The 18,621-nt window shown below is 36.7% G+C and overlaps 2 protein-coding genes across 2 annotated transcripts in view; both read left to right on the top strand.

The window, feature by feature from the left end:
* LOC307131996 (extracellular calcium-sensing receptor-like) overlaps positions 1 to 15,566 on the top strand; it is a gene marked incomplete at both ends in the record, with an annotated part of 48,237 nt that extends 32,671 nt beyond the window's left edge. Inside the window, 5 exons of the mRNA XM_079826130.1 lie at positions 11,752 to 11,826; positions 12,791 to 13,597; positions 13,901 to 14,128; positions 14,303 to 14,426; positions 14,662 to 15,566. Of these exons, the coding sequence (XP_079682256.1) occupies positions 11,752 to 11,826; positions 12,791 to 13,597; positions 13,901 to 14,128; positions 14,303 to 14,426; positions 14,662 to 15,566 (2,139 nt within the window). The remainder of the gene's footprint in view (positions 1 to 11,751; positions 11,827 to 12,790; positions 13,598 to 13,900; positions 14,129 to 14,302; positions 14,427 to 14,661) is intronic.
* On the top strand, positions 264 to 6,436 carry LOC307131557 (extracellular calcium-sensing receptor-like; the record flags this gene model as incomplete). The annotated part of the gene is made up of 6 exons (XM_079825269.1): positions 264 to 466; positions 601 to 889; positions 3,660 to 4,466; positions 4,761 to 4,988; positions 5,173 to 5,296; positions 5,532 to 6,436. 6 exons carry the CDS (start codon positions 264 to 266, stop codon positions 6,434 to 6,436), a joined length of 2,556 nt encoding a protein of 851 aa, XP_079681395.1.
* Positions 15,567 to 18,621: the final 3,055 nt, after the last annotated feature.

An 18,621-nucleotide genomic window follows, 5' to 3' on the forward strand; every position in this document is an offset into this window, starting at 1 on the left:
AATGCTTAGTTGTGAACAAGTTAACCCTCAATTAATGCTTAACTAATGCATTATTCTGGACCCTTAAAATAAAATGTTACCTAAATGGGGATATAATATTCAAAGGATATTCAAAGAAAATTATGTATATGGTGTAAACATCCAAATAATACGATGTATGGCAGTTATAGCACATCCTCTGTTAAGGGTGTTAACAAAAGATTTGGTCTATAAAAAGGGTGAATGTGTTTGGTTGCCAAATGTTTGAAAGGATCTGACCCACAATGTTGATTCTAGAGCTACTACTGCTCAAATCAGTGTTGATCAGGGCAGAACAGACAGTTTGTAAGCGACAGGGTAAAACACAGCTGCCTGAGTTCATCAAAGATGGTGCCCTAAAGATTGGAGGCATCTTCACATTTTACACAGGCTATACTGGGATGATTCCGAAATTTAACCGATTACCTCCTCAACCAAAGTGCAAGGAGTAAGTATGTTTTCAATGCAAATTGTTATCTTAGTGTAATTTGTAGAATTACATAATGTATTTATATTTGTGCTTTGTACTTACTTGTTTGTCCAACTTTTTTTTCTTTAACTTGAAAAAATGTATCTCTTTAGTATCAATTACAGGGAATTTAAATTTGCATGCACTATGATCTTCGCAATAGAAGAAATAAATAAAAACCAAAATATACTCCCTAACCACACTCTGGGATATGAAATATTTAATGCTTGTGGATTCTCTAATATTCTTCAATCTGCACTTTCACTGTCCATTGGACAAGATGATGTCACTGACGAAATAAACTGCACCAAGGCAAATACTGTGCAGGCTATAATAGGTCATTCAGGATCCACCCCAACCATTGGGTTTGCCAGAATAACTGGACGATTCCACATACCTGTGGTAAGATGTCACCACGTTATATACTATGCTTAAAGTTACAAAAAGCTCCATTTAATGGAGGACGATACAAATGAAAAAAAAAAAGTTATGAAGTAAATATATATATATATATATATATATACACTGTAAAAAAAAATCAGGTGTTCATTTGAAAATTTTCTAGTGACTGATCACATCAAAATTTTTTAATTGGCCAAATTGAATTTCTGTGAATTAAATTAAATTGCATCAATCCACAGAAATTCAATTTGGCCAACTGAAAAATTTAGATGTGATCGGTCACTAGAACATTTTCAATTGGAGATCTGATTTTTTTTACAGTATATATATATATATATATATATATATATATATACAGGGCCGGCGTTTGCTATAGGCGAGCTAGGCGGTTGCCTAGGGCGACAAATGTGTTGGGGGCGCGCGCAGGCGCCCTCTAGTGGCGCCCTTAAACTTACTTCCCATTAAGCATAGAATTAAAACAAGCGAAATAAAACATACTGTTTATTAAACATGATCATCCTTGGGCGCCCCCTCAGCCGCACGTTTAATTACTTAACCTGATTATTAGATTGAATTGAAAGTGAATATTGTCTAGCACAGGCGTTCAGGCGTTAGGTCAGGCATGTGCTCAGCCCTGGCGCGTTCTTCAAAAATGAAGCGGTCTAAACCCTCGAGTGCACAGGGACGGAAAAAGAGAAAGGCAGACGATCACAAGAAAGCCCAGTATAGAGGTAAGTCTTCTCATCTCAGCCATAAAGGTGTCAAACGAAATAAATTTACTTCGTATTATCGATATTATCAACTAATATTGGACGGCATTGGACGTTGTATTGCTGTCACTAAGATATCAATAGCTAGCTAGTTATCTACATATTACTACGCATTTCACTGACAATATGGAAATCCAGACGAGCCAAATTTTAATGCTGCGTCAATTTTGAAGGTGAATAGAAATGCCAGAAACAACTGTTCATCTTTTATTATTTAAGATAGGGATAGAGCTACAAGAACTTATATATTTTAATTTTGTAGTGGTAAGTACAGTGTATCCATAATAGCACTTTTGTTTGTAGAGGGTATAGTTAATCCAGTTTATGGGTCATACTTTGCTTAAGTGTCTTTACAGGTGCTTAAGAGAGTTTTTGCACAGTTTATGGAGTTAATATTTGGTAAATATCCTTGAACATTCTTTCTAGCATTTGTGTATGACCAATTTATTGCAGTTGATCCTTCAAGTCTTAATTTTCTTGATTAAGTGTTGGAGTGACTATAAAAGCATTTTTGTTTGTTCATCCATAGTTTGAGTCATAATTTGTAAAATATCCTCCAACTTTCTTTGTAGCATTTTTGTATGTGCAATTTATTAGTGTATCATTTATACACTATAGAGTGTATCATTTAAGTCATAATTAGCTTTTTAAGTCTTGGAGTAACAATAGGAGCATTTTTGTTTATATAGTTTTTATAAATACTTAACCCATTTGTGCCCAATTTTTTCTGAATGGCATGTTCTGCATTTATTTTCCCCAGGTTTTTGTATTTTTTCTTGAAAATCGTATTTGAATCTGTGGCAACTATAGTTGCCGGTGGGCAAATATGTTGTAGCCTATGCACCCCTTCAATGTCAAATATGAATAAGAGGAGAACATTTAGCATCTAACTCAAAATAACCGCTTTCAACAGATCAATCTTTATTCATAATCAAATTTATTATGTTTGACTAAGTATACTAAAAACTATAGATTTGTTGTAAGATGTGTTTTGTTTGGATGATTCTAGAGACCTTCATGATTATGTTGATATATACATGTCAACAAAAAATACTTATTAGTAACATGAAAATGACCTTTCTTTGGGAGGGTTTGCCTTCGTTGTGCTCCCTGGAAGTAGGGGTAGGAAGTTGGCAGTCTCATGTGACAGGAAGGAAGTTAATATATATATTTTTTCTTGCAATCCTTTATTTGGTTGTCTGCTTGTGTGTCATTAAGATATAAAACATGGATAATATCTAGAAAAATACTTACAGAAGGAAAATGACAACTATACACTGGCAACTATAGTTGCAGGTGGGCTTAACAATGAGAGAGGGAGGGGGGGGGGGGGCGCAAAACTCAATCTCGCCTAGGGCAACCAAAGAGCTAGAGCCGGCCCTGTATATATATATATATATATATATATATATATATATATATATATATATATATATATATATATATATATATATATATATATATACTGTGAGGAAAATAAGTAGAAACCTGACTGATCTAGAGAAGATCTGTGTGGAGGACTGGGCCAAAATCCCTCCTGCAGTGTGTGCAAACCTGGTGAAAAACTACAGGAAACGTTTGACCTCTGTAATTGTAAACAAAGGCTACTGTACCAAATATTAACATTGATTTTCTTAGGTGTTCAAATACTTATTTGCAGCTGTATCATACAAATAAATATTTAAAAAATCATACATTGTGATTTCTGGATTTTTTTTTTTAGATTATGTCTCTCACAGTGGACATGCACCTACGATGACAATTTCAGACCCCTCCATGATTTCTAAGTGGGAGAACTTGCAAAATAGCAGGGCGTTCAAATACTTATTTTCCTCACTGTATATATATATATATATATTATAAGCCAAAAGCTGAACGTATATTATATAGATTATCTGATCAGGAGAAAAAAAAAAAAAGAAAAGGGAAAAAAACAGAGGCACTGAAGAATAAAAATGACCCATTCAAACAGTTTCACATTTGTGTTTATGTTCACGCAGATCAGTCATTTTGCTACCTGTGCTTGCCTGAGCAACAGAAAAGAGTTTCCTTCTTTCTTCAGAACTATTCCAAGTGATTACTACCAGAGCAGAGCACTGGCCCAGCTTGTGAAACATTTTGGTTGGACATGGGTGGGAGCCTTAAGCAATGACAATGATTATGGTCAAACTGGCATTGCCTCATTTATTAAGGCTGCTCAAGAAGAGGGAGTCTGTATTGAATACTCAGAGGCTTTTGAAAGCACAGGATCAAAAACTTCTTTAACAAATATAGTAGACATTATCAGAACCTCCTCATCTAAGGTAATAATGGCTTTTATGTCGCACAGAGAGATCAAGATACTGGTGGATGAGCTATACAGGCAAAATATTACAGGACTGCAGTGGATCGGAAGTGATGCCTGGATCACAGATGACTCTCTTGCAGATAACCAAGGCCACAATTTGCTGATTGGATCTATAGGATTCACTGTACGCAATGCTCAAATACCTGGACTAGGCCCTTTTCTACAGGACATCAACCCCTCCCAATTTCCTAAAAGCATGTTTCTCAAAGAATTCTGGGAAAGTATGTTTCAGTGCTCACTGAGCCCAAATACACTACTAAGGGCATGCAATGGCTCGGAGCACTTGAAATATGTCAAACATCCTTTTACTGATGTGTCTGATCTGAGATTCATCAATAATGTCTACATGGCTGTATATGCAATTGCTCATGCACTGCACAATCTACTGTCATGTAAGCAGCAAAAACTTCCATTTGCTAATGCCACCTGTGCACAGCCAAAAACAATACTACCCCGGCAGGTGAAGTGTCTTCAAAATTGTTGAAATCTTAAAATTGAACTATAAATAAAAAAAGTAAATTGCATGATTTAAACAAAAGCTGAATTAACATGATTTACTATTAAATAAGCCATTCATTTATTAGTTAATAGATTGAATCAATGAAGTTCCAATGTAATGTTAATAAGTATAGTTTTAAAATGATATGCTTTACAATTTTAAGTTTTCACATTGCTGAAAGTAGGTTCATTCTGAATGCAAAATGAGATTACTGCAAATGAAAACAAAAACAAAAAAACTTTACTGCCATTACAGGTTTTAGATTATCTGCAAACGGTCAATTTCAGCATGAATGGGGGAGAAACGCTATTTTTTGATAGCGAAGGCGACTCCCCTGCAAGATACGAACTGGTAAACTTACAAAAGTTCACAAAAGGCACCATGGAGGTAGCTACAATTGGCTACTATGATGCAACTCAGCCTCGTGGGCAACAGTTTACTATGAACAATGTCAACATCATCTGGGGAGGAGGCCTGAAGACTGTAAGAGTCTCTTTTCAAATTAACTTTCCAATCAAAGCTAAATACCCAAGAGCCCATGAGATGCATTGATGCATCGTAACGGCTCAGACCCACAAGGCAAACATGTGTAAACATGTGCAAACATGTCACATGGCATATTATTTTTCTGTTGTTGTTCAAGTAACTTTTCCCTGATGTGTGGCAGGTGCCTGTTTCTGTGTGCAGTGAGAGCTGTCCCCTAGGCACTAGGAAAGCTGTGCAGCAAGGAAGACCCATCTGCTGTTTTGACTGTATTCCATGCCCTTCGGGAGAGATTAGCAACACAACAGGTAATGCTTGTTTAATTGCTCTTTTAATACTTGCAGTTCATCAAAAGAGGATTAAATGGAAAAGTTTTACAATTATTTGAATCTAAATTATCATATACACTGCCATCAAGATGTTATTTAAAACACTAACAAGTCTATTTCTAAAGGAGTAGTATATGATCAGATATAGGTTAGGAGAGACTTCATTGAAATATCAGTCTCATTACTATTGCACTTCCATTTTCGTCCACACCAGATTCATCTGACTGTGTGAAGTGCCCTCTGGGATACTGGTCCAATAGCAGAGGTGATGAGTGTATCTCAAAGACAGTGGAATTCCTGTCATTCACCGAAATCATGGGTATCATTTTAATGATGTTTGGGTTTCTTGGGGCATTTCTAACTATGTTCATATTTGTAGTTTTCTTTCACCACAGAGACACCCCCATAGTAAAAGCCAACAACTCAGAGCTGAGCTTCCTGTTGCTCTTCTCAATGACTCTATGTTTCCTCTGTTCACTTACTTTCATTGGTCGGCCCACTGAGTGGTCCTGTATGTTGCGTCACACAGCATTTGGGATCACTTTTGTCCTCTGTATCTCTTGTGTTCTGGGGAAAACAATAGTGGTGTTAATGGCTTTCAGGGCTACACTTCCAGGAAGTAATGTCATGAAATGGTTTGGGCCACTTCAACAAAGAATCAGTGTTGTTAGCTTTACTCTTGTACAGGTCCTAATCTGTGCCATTTGGTTAACGTTATCGCCACCTTTCCCATATATGAACATGAACTACTACAGAGAAAAGATCGTCCTGGAATGCAGATTAGGCTCGTCTGTTGGTTTCTGGGCTGTTCTGGGATATATTGGCCTACTGGCTGTCTTGTGCTTGATTTTGGCTTTTCTAGCTCGGAAGCTCCCTGATAACTTCAATGAAGCCAAGTTCATCACATTCAGTATGCTCATTTTCTGTTCTGTCTGGATTGCCTTTATACCAGCTTACCTAAGCACACCTGGAAAGTTTACAGTAGCTGTGGAGATATTTGCCATTTTAGCTTCCAGTTATAGTTTACTGATCTGTATTTTCATTCCAAAATGTTATGTCATCCTGTTAAGACCAGATGCAAACACAAAAAAACATTTACTAGGAAAAATGCCACAGTAACCTGATCATAAAGAAACACAAATAGCATATTAGCTACAGATGTTATATAAAAAGAATGTGACAAACAGGACACACGTAATTTAATTAAAACAATAACTTGTGAATAGCCTACATGAAAAATACAGGTAACGTGGATCAGTGAAGACCTAGATATGGTCTCCCTCTAGTGGGAAAAGGGTGTAGGACTACTAATGTAAGACATAATTAACTTAATTTTATCTCTTGTATGTGTCATACAGTCTTTGTCTTTATCAGATCTTTATGGGTGAATATGATATTATAGTATATTATAATAGTATGAGTAGTGTTATTATTATTATTATTATTATTATTATTATTATAACTTGCAACTTGCAATTTACAATTTTTACAACTTGCATTCAATAATTACTGCATTGCCACTGTAAGGCTGGCTACACACTGCAAGCGTGGCGTGAGCGTCTCAGCTGCGTGGCGTGTCCGTTTTTATTTCGGCTCCCAAGTTAACAGGTTAGAGCGTGCACACTGCCTGCGTGAGACGCGCATCTCAATGCGTGCATGCTAGAAATAGAACTGACGCCTATCTTTCACGCGACACGCAAGCGTGTTGGAAGCGTTTACAGGCAAAATAGCATAGAAAAATATTTTTAAATGTCATTTTGACACAAATGCATATTAATTAATGACATTTTGACGTTTGAAAGTCTCTAGGTGGACATAAATGCAGATAATTGTAATTCTTAAAAAATTATAATATCGATTTTCAAATATTGCACCTGTCAATGCAGATCAAAATATTTTGAAAGCCTATTTGGTCGTCAATACTGCCGAGTGCCGACGTTGTCTTTGCTGTATCAGTAGGCTATATATTTATACAGAAACGCCACGCTCACCCCACGCTTGCAGTGTGTAGCCAGCCTAAATGTTTTAACTGGTAAAAAGAGCATGTCAACTACTCTGTACCAAATAAAATGTATACCAATTATGCACCTCCTGCATACCTCAATTATCAGTAATCAGTTTCCAAGCATATTTTTGTTTTTAGGCTAATTAATATGGATGCACAGTCTTAACCACAAATTTATGTCTGGGGAGGTGGGACCAAATATGGCAAGGGGCTAAACAAACAAAATTAATGCACATGAATTATGACCAAAAAGTTCTATTTTGGTCTCCTCTGACCACATGACTTTCTCCCATGAATCCTCTGGATCATCCAAATGGTCATTGGCAAACTTAAGCCGGGCCTGGACATGTGCTGGTTTAAGCAGGGGAACCTTCCGTGCCATGCATGATTTCAAACCATGACGTCTTAGTGTATTACCAACAGTAACCTTGGAAACGGTGGTCCCAGCTCTTTTCAGGTCATTGACCAGCTCCTCCCGTGTAGTTCTGGGCTGATTTCTCACCTTTCTTAGGATCATTGAGACCCCATGAGGTGAGATCTTGCATGGAGCCCCAGTCTGAGGGAGATTTACAGTCATGTTTAGCTTCTTCCATTTTCTAATGATTGCTCCAACAGTGGACCTTTTTTCACCAAGCTGCTTGGTAATTTCCCCGTAGCCCTTTCCAGCCTTGTGGAGGTGTACAATTTTGTCTCTAGTGTCTTTGGACAGCTCTTTGGTCTTGGCCATGTTAGTAGTTGGACTCTTACTGATTGTATGGGGTGGACAGGTGTCTTTATGCAGCTAACGACCTCAAACAGGTGCATCTAATTTAGGATAATAAATGGAGTGGAGGTGGACATTTTAAAGGCAGACTAACAGGTCTTTGAGGGGCAGAATTCTAGTTGATTTTCTCAGGTGTTCAAATACTTATTTGCGGCTGTATCATACAAATAAATAGTTAAAAAATCATATTGTGATTTCTGGAATTTTTTTTTTAGATTATGTCTCTCACAGTGGACATGCACCTACGATGACAATTTCAGACCCCTCCATGATTTCTAAGTGGGAGAACTTGCAAAATAGCAGGGCGTTCAAATACTTATTTTCCTCACTGTATGCATGTGGTAAAATACTTTTGATCAAATATAATAATTAATATAAATTACTGGATAACTTCAGAACCAAAGTGTTAAACACAACCCCATCACAATCTCACAACCCCGTTATTATCGAAGAAGTAACGGGGTTGAGTGTAACAGGGTTGTGATTTTTTGCTCAAAATTGCCACTGCTCTACTTGTAGTGAATATCAGGAGAGCACATGGCATGCATGATATTAAGAAATCATGTATATTGTTAAAATAACAAAGTTCATTTTCACAAGAAATAGTTTTCCATCTTTATTTGATGTAACGGGGTTGAGTCGTTAAGCTTGACAACCACAATATCACAATATAAATAAGTTATAATTATAAGAGAAGGTGGTAATTTACCTGTGTCTGCACACAGTGTTGTTCAGAAGACTTCTATGATGTCACTTCCAGTTGTTGATGTCACGTAAGGATCAATTCATTATTTTTATGGGGGGAGAATGATGTGTGTAACGGGGTTGAGGGGTTACTGAGGTACGGAACTAAATAATGTAATTTTAATGAATAATCATATATTTGCTTAGAAAAAAAAACTTACCAGCTAAAAAGCTAAGATAGATATTTATGGCACTGGCAAAATGTATGGACTTTTTTCTAATTTTATTATTCATATCCCAAGTACACTTTCATAGAAGGCCATGAGGGACGTGACAAAATAGGTGGTATCAACTGAAAAAACAAGATAATTTCTTATATAAAGATAAAATTTATGTCATGTTTTTTAAACTTTATTAAAGGAGACATTTCAATTTATACAAAAAGCTTTTAAAAATAGATCTTGGTGACCCAATAGATAAAATACACTTAAAAAGGTCAGAGGGACTCAAATTCTACTGGTTTCGTGGAATGACTTACAAAAGCCGCGTTTCCACCGCAGGAACTTTACCCCGGAACCAGGAACTTTGGGGGGGAACTCGGTGTGTTTCGACCGCAGGAACCAGGGTCTAAATGAAGTTCCGGGTAAATATTTCCCCCTCCAAACGGCCCTGCTTGCGAGGTGGGACTTTTCAAAAGTTCGCGAACTTTCGGGGGTGGGACTTGGGTGCTGAACATGCTGATTGGTTGAGCTCTCGCAGCTATTTTTTTTTTCCACCGCCATATTTACAAGTCTTTTGCGAGGTGGGTTCCGTGGGTTTTGCGTTCAGTAAATATTTTTTTTGCAACAATGGAGTTCAGCAAAAAATTCGACCGATTGACCGACTACGAGGTTCAGGCTTTATCGAGCATATATGCAGAGGAGGACATCCAGCGGGAACTGGAAACGGCGACCCGTAATGAAAAGGTATACCTGAAGATATCGACTCGGTTCCAGTCACACTGGAAAACAGTGCAGAGAGAAGTTGAAGAAATTAAGACAAGATTACAAGAAATTAAAGGATCATAACAACCGGAGCGGTTCCGACCGGCGTATCAACAAGTGGTATGACCGCCTGGACGCGTTGCTGGGACACAGACCGTCCTTTTCTAGGGCAGCGGTAACGAAAGACTCGGCTAGTGCGTTGTTGGAAACCATCCAGGAATCCGAGTGGGTTGAAGGTAAATATATCATCTTGGTATCATCTATTAAACTCGTTGCAGTGTTTAAACACGTTGCAGTAACTTTTTTCAACATGCTTTTCCAGACGTAACGAGTGGCCCTGATGAATCGCAGGCAACGGAGACCAGCGTGTTTTCCCCCGCGGTCACCAGTACGTTATAAAGCTGACAAAAATGTGTATATATTTAAAAACTGATGTGTAATCCTTAATGGTTTTGTTGTTTTTAATTGTAAACTTAAATTGCCCATGATAAAAATTGCACACTGGGCATTGTTCAAGCTGGGCAAACAATTGTTCATTATTTGTAGTGAAAACACTTTAAATAATTAATTGATGGTTTCTATTGTTTCATGGTTGCCTTGTGTATTAATTTCCATGTGTTTCTGTGCAATTTTTCTACTTAGAGAAAAGGAAAAGGGACTGTGACTTTTTTGATGCACTGAGGGACATGGAGGATGCTAACCGGGCTGTCCTGCAGCATGGACAAGAACAGCGAGACCAATATATTCAGCTGTTACTGGAGAGCCAGGCCGAGGAGAGATGAGGAGGCAAGAGCTGGCATTCCACCAGGCAGAAGCGGAAGAAAGCAGACGGCAGCAGAGGGACTTTCAGACCGGGTTTCTGTCTGTTCTTGGACAGTTTGTCCAGTCGTTCAAGAAGTAGCCACAATGACCAGCCGCTTGAATGAAGCATTTGCTCTACCACACTTGTACTTTATATATTGTACGTGTTGGCACAGCTCTGGGAAAGGTTACTGAAAAATACACTATTTTTTATATTGTTGTTTTCACATTTTATATTTTCATTTTATTGTTCTAGTAATTTATTTGTCTTTGCACACTTTTATTTTAATTTTGTAAGAACTAATCTGTCTAAAATAAAGTCAAATGTGTAAAATGTCACTGTGTCTTTAATTTCCACATTCTAACTATATAACCACATTCTAATTGTATTCATATAGTGTAGGAAGCAAATAAAAGGGCTGCTGCTCGCAAGTCTTTCTGAATATGCACATAAACATATCTAGAAAACCCAAATATTATATTTTTAAATGTATAACTATGTGAATGTAGTAGCCTATAATAACTTATAACCACAACTTAAGTGAAGCCATAAGTGTGGTCCTGCTTCATTTCAAATTTGAGGAAGAAGTCTCTAAAATTATGCATTTAATGAAGCATATTGTAATACTAGTCATGTTTTTTGTGAATGTTAAGAGATGTTATTGTGATAAAAAATAAAATACTTGCAGTCTAGTACCTAATCTTTCAACTGCTTAATTCAGTCTATTGTTTTCATTCAATTAACTTTTCACACATCTGTCATGACTGAAACCTCATTATCCTTTTATAGAAAATGTTTTGTTTTGGAATTGAGCTATTACAACACATTCAGATTTTGGATTGCCCATCATCCCATTTTGCATTAAAATGGTCAAACCAGGTGAAAGTGCACGTTTAAATAAACAGTGTTGGTAATGTGTGTACATAATCAGCAAAAGCAGCGCTGCTTGCATCACCTACACTTGTTATTGTTGTAGACAGTATCGCGCAAAAGTGATTACTGTCCGTCGGTAACTGGGAGAAGCAGTCGCGCGCATTCCCACGTCACCGGACTAATTTGCCTAATCTCCCCGGTACTTTAGACCGCGGTGGAAACGCAGATTGTAGCAGGTCTGGGGGAGAAAAAGTTCCTGGGAAAAAAGTTCCTGGTACAAATAGTTCCGGGTAATTTCGGTGGAAACGCGGCTATACTGTGCAGGCTATAATAGGTCATTCAGGATCCACCCCAACCATTGGGTTTGCCAGAATAACTGGACGATTCCACATACCTGTGGTAAGATGTCACCACGTTATATACTATGCTTAAAGTTACAAAAAGCTCCATTTAATGGAGGACGATACAAATGAAATATATATATATATATATATATATATATATATATATATATATATATATATATATACACTGTAAAAAAAAATCAGGTGTTCATTTGAAAATTTTCTAGTGACTGATCACATCAAAAATTTTTAATTGGCCAAATTGAATTTCTGTGAATTAAATTAAATTGCATCAATCCACAGAAATTCAATTTGGCCAACTGAAAAATTTTGATGTGATCGGTCACTAGAACATTTTCAATTGGAGATCTGATTTTTTTTACAGTATATATATATATATATATATATATATATATATATATATATATATATATATATATATATATATATATATATATATATATATATATATATATATATATATACAGTGAGGAAAATAAGTAGAAACCTGACTGATCTAGAGAAGATCTGTGTGGAGGACTGGGCCAAAATCCCTCCTGCAGTGTGTGCAAACCTGGTGAAAAACTACAGGAAACGTTTGACCCCTGTAATTGTAAACAAAGGCTACTGTACCAAATATTAACATTGATTTTCTTAGGTGTTCAAATACTTATTTGCAGCTGTATCATACAAATAAATATTTAAAAAATCATACATTGTGATTTCTGGATTTTTTTTTTAGATTATGTCTCTCACAGTGGACATGCACCTACGATGACAATTTCAGACCCCTCCATGATTTCTAAGTGGGAGAACTTGCAAAATAGCAGGGTGTTCAAATACTTATTTTCCTCACTGTATATATATATATATATTATAAGCCAAAAGCTGAACGTATATTATATAGATTATCTGATCAGGAGAAAAGAAAAAAAAAGAAAAGGGAAAAAAAACAGAGGCACTGAAAAATAAAAATGACCCATTCAAACAGTTTCACATTTGTGTTTATGTTCACGCAGATCAGTCATTTTGCTACCTGTGCTTGCCTGAGCAACAGAAAAGAGTTTCCTTCTTTCTTCAGAACTATTCCAAGTGATTACTACCAGAGCAGAGCACTGGCCCAGCTTGTGAAACATTTTGGTTGGACATGGGTGGGAGCCTTAAGCAATGACAATGATTATGGTCAAACTGGCATTGCCTCATTTATTAAGGCTGCTCAAGAAGAGGGAGTCTGTATTGAATACTCAGAGGCTTTTGAAAGCACAGGATCAAAAACTTCTTTAACAAATATAGTAGACATTATCAGAACCTCCTCATCTAAGGTAATAATGGCTTTTATGTCGCACAGAGAGATCAAGATACTGGTGGATGAGCTATACAGGCAAAATATTACAGGACTGCAGTGGATCGGAAGTGATGCCTGGATCACAGATGACTCTCTTGCAGATAACCAAGGCCACAATTTGCTGATTGGATCTATAGGATTCACTGTACGCAATGCTCAAATACCTGGACTAGGCCCTTTTCTACAGGACATCAACCCCTCCCAATTTCCTAAAAGCATGTTTCTCAAAGAATTCTGGGAAAGTATGTTTCAGTGCTCACTGAGCCCAAATACACTACTAAGGGCATGCAATGGCTCGGAGCACTTGAAATATGTCAAACATCCTTTTACTGATGTGTCTGATCTGAGATTCATCAATAATGTCTACATGGCTGTATATGCAATTGCTCATGCACTGCACAATCTACTGTCATGTAAGCAGCAAAAACTTCCATTTGCTAATGCCACCTGTGCACAGCCAAAAACAATACTACCCCGGCAGGTGAAGTGTCTTCAAAATTGTTGAAATCTTAAAATTGAACTATAAATATATGTAAAAATCCAAGTAAATTGCATGATTTAAACAAAAGCTGAATTAACATGATTTACTATTAAATAAGCCATTCATTTATTAGTTAATAGATTGAATCAATGAAGTTCCAATGTAATGTTAATAAGTATAGTTTTAAAATGATATGCTTTACAATTTTAAGTTTTCACATTGCTGAAAGTAGGTTCATTCTGAATGCAAAATGAGATTACTGCAAATGAAAACAAAAACAAAAAAACTTTACTGCCATTACAGGTTTTAGATTATCTGCAAACGGTCAATTTCAGCATGAATGGGGGAGAAACACTATTTTTTGATAGCGAAGGCGACTCCCCTGCAAGATACGAACTGGTAAACTTACAAAAGTTCACAAAAGGCACCATGGAGGTAGCTACAATTGGCTACTATGATGCAACTCAGCCTCGTGGGCAACAGTTTACTATGAACAATGTCAACATCATCTGGGGAGGAGGCCTGAAGACTGTAAGAGTCTCTTTTCAAATTAACTTTCCAATCAAAGCTAAATACCCAAGAGCCCATGAGATGCATTGATGCATCGTAACGGCTCAGACCCACAAGGCAAACATGTGCAAACATGTCACATGGCATATTATTTTTCTATTGTTGTTCAAGTAACTTTTCCCTGATGTGTGGCAGGTGCCTGTTTCTGTGTGCAGTGAGAGCTGTCCCCTAGGCACTAGGAAAGCTGTGCAGCAAGGAAGACCCATCTGCTGTTTTGACTGTATTCCATGCCCTTCGGGAGAGATTAGCAACACAACAGGTAATGCTTGTTTAATTGCTCTTTTAATACTTGCAGTTCATCAAAAGAGGATTAAATGGAAAAGTTTTACAATTATTTGAATCTAAATTATCATATACACTGCCATCAAGATGTTATTTAAAACACTAAAAAGTCTATTTCTAAAGGAGTAGTATATGATCAGATATAGGTTAGGAGAGACTTCATTGAAATATCAGTCTCATTACTATTGCACTTCCATTTTCGTCCACACCAGATTCATCTGACTGTGTGAAGTGCCCTCTTGGATACTGGTCCAATAGCAGAGGTGATGAGTGTATCTCAAAGACAGTGGAATTCCTGTCATTCACCGAAATCATGGGTATCATTTTAATGATGTTTGGGTTTCTTGGGGCATTTCTAACTATGTTCATATTTGTAGTTTTCTTTCACCACAGAGACACCCCCATAGTAAAAGCCAACAACTCAGAGCTGAGCTTCCTGTTGCTCTTCTCAATGACTCTATGTTTCCTCTGTTCACTTACTTTCATTGGTCGGCCCACTGAGTGGTCCTGTATGTTGCGTCACACAGCATTTGGGATCACTTTTGTCCTCTGTATCTCTTGTGTTCTGGGGAAAACAATAGTGGTGTTAATGGCTTTCAGGGCTACACTTCCAGGAAGTAATGTCATGAAATGGTTTGGGCCACTTCAACAAAGAATCAGTGTTGTTAGCTTTACTCTTGTACAGGTCCTAATCTGTGCCATTTGGTTAACGTTATCGCCACCTTTCCCATATATGAACATGAACTACTACAGAGAAAAGATCGTCCTGGAATGCAGATTAGGCTCGTCTGTTGGTTTCTGGGCTGTTCTGGGATATATTGGCCTACTGGCTGTCTTGTGCTTGATTTTGGCTTTTCTAGCTCGGAAGCTCCCTGATAACTTCAATGAAGCCAAGTTCATCACATTCAGTATGCTCATTTTCTGTTCTGTCTGGATTGCCTTTATACCAGCTTACCTAAGCACTTCTGGAAAGTTTACAGTAGCTGTGGAGATATTTGCCATTTTAGCTTCCAGTTATAGTTTACTGATCTGTATTTTCATTCCAAAATGTTATGTCATCCTGTTAAGACCAGATGCAAACACAAAAAAACATTTACTAGGAAAAATGCCACAGTAACCTGATCATAAAGAAACACAAATAGCATATTAGCTACAGATGTTATATAAAGAGAATGTGACAAACAGGACACACTTAATTTAATTAAAACAATAACTTGTGAATAGCCTACATGAAAAATACAGGTAACATGGATCAGTGAAGACCTAGATATGGTCTCCCTCTAGTGGGAAAAGGTTGTAGGACTACTAATGTAAGACATAATTAACTTAATTTTATCTCTTGTATGTGTCATACAGTCTTTGTCTTTATCAGATCTTTATGGGTGAATATGATATTATAGTATATTATAATAGTATGAGTAGTGTTATTATTATTATTATTATTATAACTTGCAACTTGCAATTTACAATTTTTACAACTTGCATTCAATAATTACTGCATTGCCACTGTAAGGCTGGCTACACACTGCAAGCGTGGCGTGAGCGTCTCAGCTGCGTGGCGTGTCCGTTTTTATTTCGGCTCCCAAGTTAACAGGTTAGAGCGTGCACACTGCCTGCGTGAGACGCGCATCTCAACGCGTGCATGCTAGAAATAGAACTGACGCCTATCTTTCACGCGACACGCAAGCGTGTTGGAAGCGTTTACAGGCAAAATAGCATAGAAAAATATTTTTAAATGTCATTTTGACACAAATGCATATTAATTAATGACATTTTGACGTTTGAAAGTCTCTAGGTGGACATAAATGCAGATAATTGTAATTCTTAAAAAATTATAATATCGATTTTCAAATATTGCACCTGTCAATGCAGATCAAAATATTTTGTAGCCTATTTGGTCGTCAATACTGCCGAGTGCCGACGTTGTCTTTGCTGTATCAATAGGCTATATATTTATACAGAAACGCCACGCTCACCCCACACTTGCAGTGTGTAGCCGGCCTAAATGTTTTAACTGGTAAAAAGAGCATGTCAACTACTCTGTACCAAATAAAATGTATACCAATTATGCACCTCCTGCATACCTCAATTATCAGTAATCAGTTTCCAAGCATATTTTTGTTTTTAGGCTAATTAATATGGATGCACAGTCTTAACCACAAATTTATGTCTGGGGAGGTGGGACCAAATATGGCAAGGGGCTAAACAAACAAAATGAATGCACATCCTGTAACCAAAAGGAAAACAAACAAACAAACAAACAAACATGTGCTTAAATAAATAAATAAATAATTTTCATTTTGAGCCACACAGCTTTTCATCAAACCATTATAAAATACATTTCCCTATTTGTGCTTTTTGTTAAGGTGTATTTTAGAAAATATTTTCATTATTTAATTAAAATAAGATATGCCACTTTTGGATGAGTAGGCCTGTCCAGTTAACATCCAGTGTTAGTCTTTTATTAAAGTCTTTTTTTTTTTACAGCAAATATTTAATGTTCAGTGGTTAGTCAAGGAATGAGCTAAACCACATTTCACCTTGGGTTACCTGGACATAAGCACCACTGTGCAATAGGGTGACCACCATCAAACAAACCAAATGTGGGACGATTACTAAGTTTGTGTGGGACAATGTGGGACATGTTACCAACACTAAAACATAACCTGAAACTGTTGTATAATCTTAAATTCAACATCACTGAGCCCAAAGGCAGCAGGCATCATGCAGATAACTACTTTTGAAACAGTTCTGACCAAGTGCAACTAAAATCCAACTAAAATAAATAATGAAACAAATAAAACAACATTAAATTAGTCAATCTTATATATTAATTCATATATATATATATAAAGATATATATATATATAAATAAATAAAAAAATTGGGGGGGGGGGGGGGTTGTAGTTTTTATATATATATATATATATATATATATATATATATATATATATATATATATATATATATATATATATATATATATATATATATATATATATGTACAGAACTATCCATTCGTTTTCTGACAGGGAACACATGGAACGAATCACCGTTCCACATTTTGATTAACAGCCGTCACAACCTACTAGTGACCGTGTTTACTCCTTTCTTTTCAACCATTGGATATGGTTTAAAATACGGCTTTTGTATTTGTGTAAGGCGGGATGTTACTTCTGACGAAGCGCTGTTAAATATAGGTGAAAAACGCATGGTGCCGCAAAAATAATAAATAAAATGCTTTCTTAAAAAGGCAAAAGAACGCATGCAGGTTTTCTCAATATGATCATTAAAAATCAACAGACTGCTGAAAATGCGGGACATTTTCTCAATATGCGACATGTGGGACAAGGGGTGAAAATTCTGTGCGGTACAACGCAAAGCGGGACAGGTGGTCACCCTACTGTGCAATGTCAGAGCAGATGTACTACCTGCCAGCTCAAACACAAGAACATTTTTGAGCCACTAATATTTTTGTTTGAAACCAGGGCTCTCAAGTGTCACGCATTGAGCGTGACAGTCACTCATTTCGGTCTTTTAAGATTTAACGTAACAACCGATGAAAAAATAGCATATCCTCGTTCACCCACAGAGAAACCACTGGAGCTCCGAGCATCACTTTGAGCACAGAGTAAGTCATGATCTCCTGTTTTAATGTTACAACGAATTCACAACTTGTTTGACACAAACAATGATAACTTGACTGCTGTTAGAGAATGTTTCCCAGATAATCAGCGTCAGTTTTTCATGAGTGTCTGTAACTTAGCCAACAGTTTTACAGCCTGTTCACTGACAACATCTGCTCAGAACAAAAGTAGTCTAGGCCTAGTTATTTTTTCGTTATCACACGATGACTGACATTTTGTAATATTAAACATCTCTCTCTCCAAATAGGCTTAGTAATTGTATTAGCACTAAATAAATTAAAGTGTATTGCATTGTCGATGTTATACGATGCTCTCTCTCACTCACTCACTCACTCACAAATGAATAAAGGGAAATTTAAGTCTGGTCTTGTTTTAAAGAAGACACTCAGCAGATTATTGCTGAAGTGAAAGCAATTCAAAATATGAAAGTATGAAAAAGTTATGGAAGTTTAAATTGACTGTAAATGAAAAATACTGTACTAAATATTTATTATTTTATATAAAATATATATTTTACAAAAATGT

Source organism: Gobio gobio, assembly GCF_949357685.1.
Source record: "Gobio gobio genome assembly, chromosome: 9".
In the NCBI taxonomy this organism is placed as follows: Eukaryota; Metazoa; Chordata; class Actinopteri; order Cypriniformes; family Gobionidae; genus Gobio; species Gobio gobio.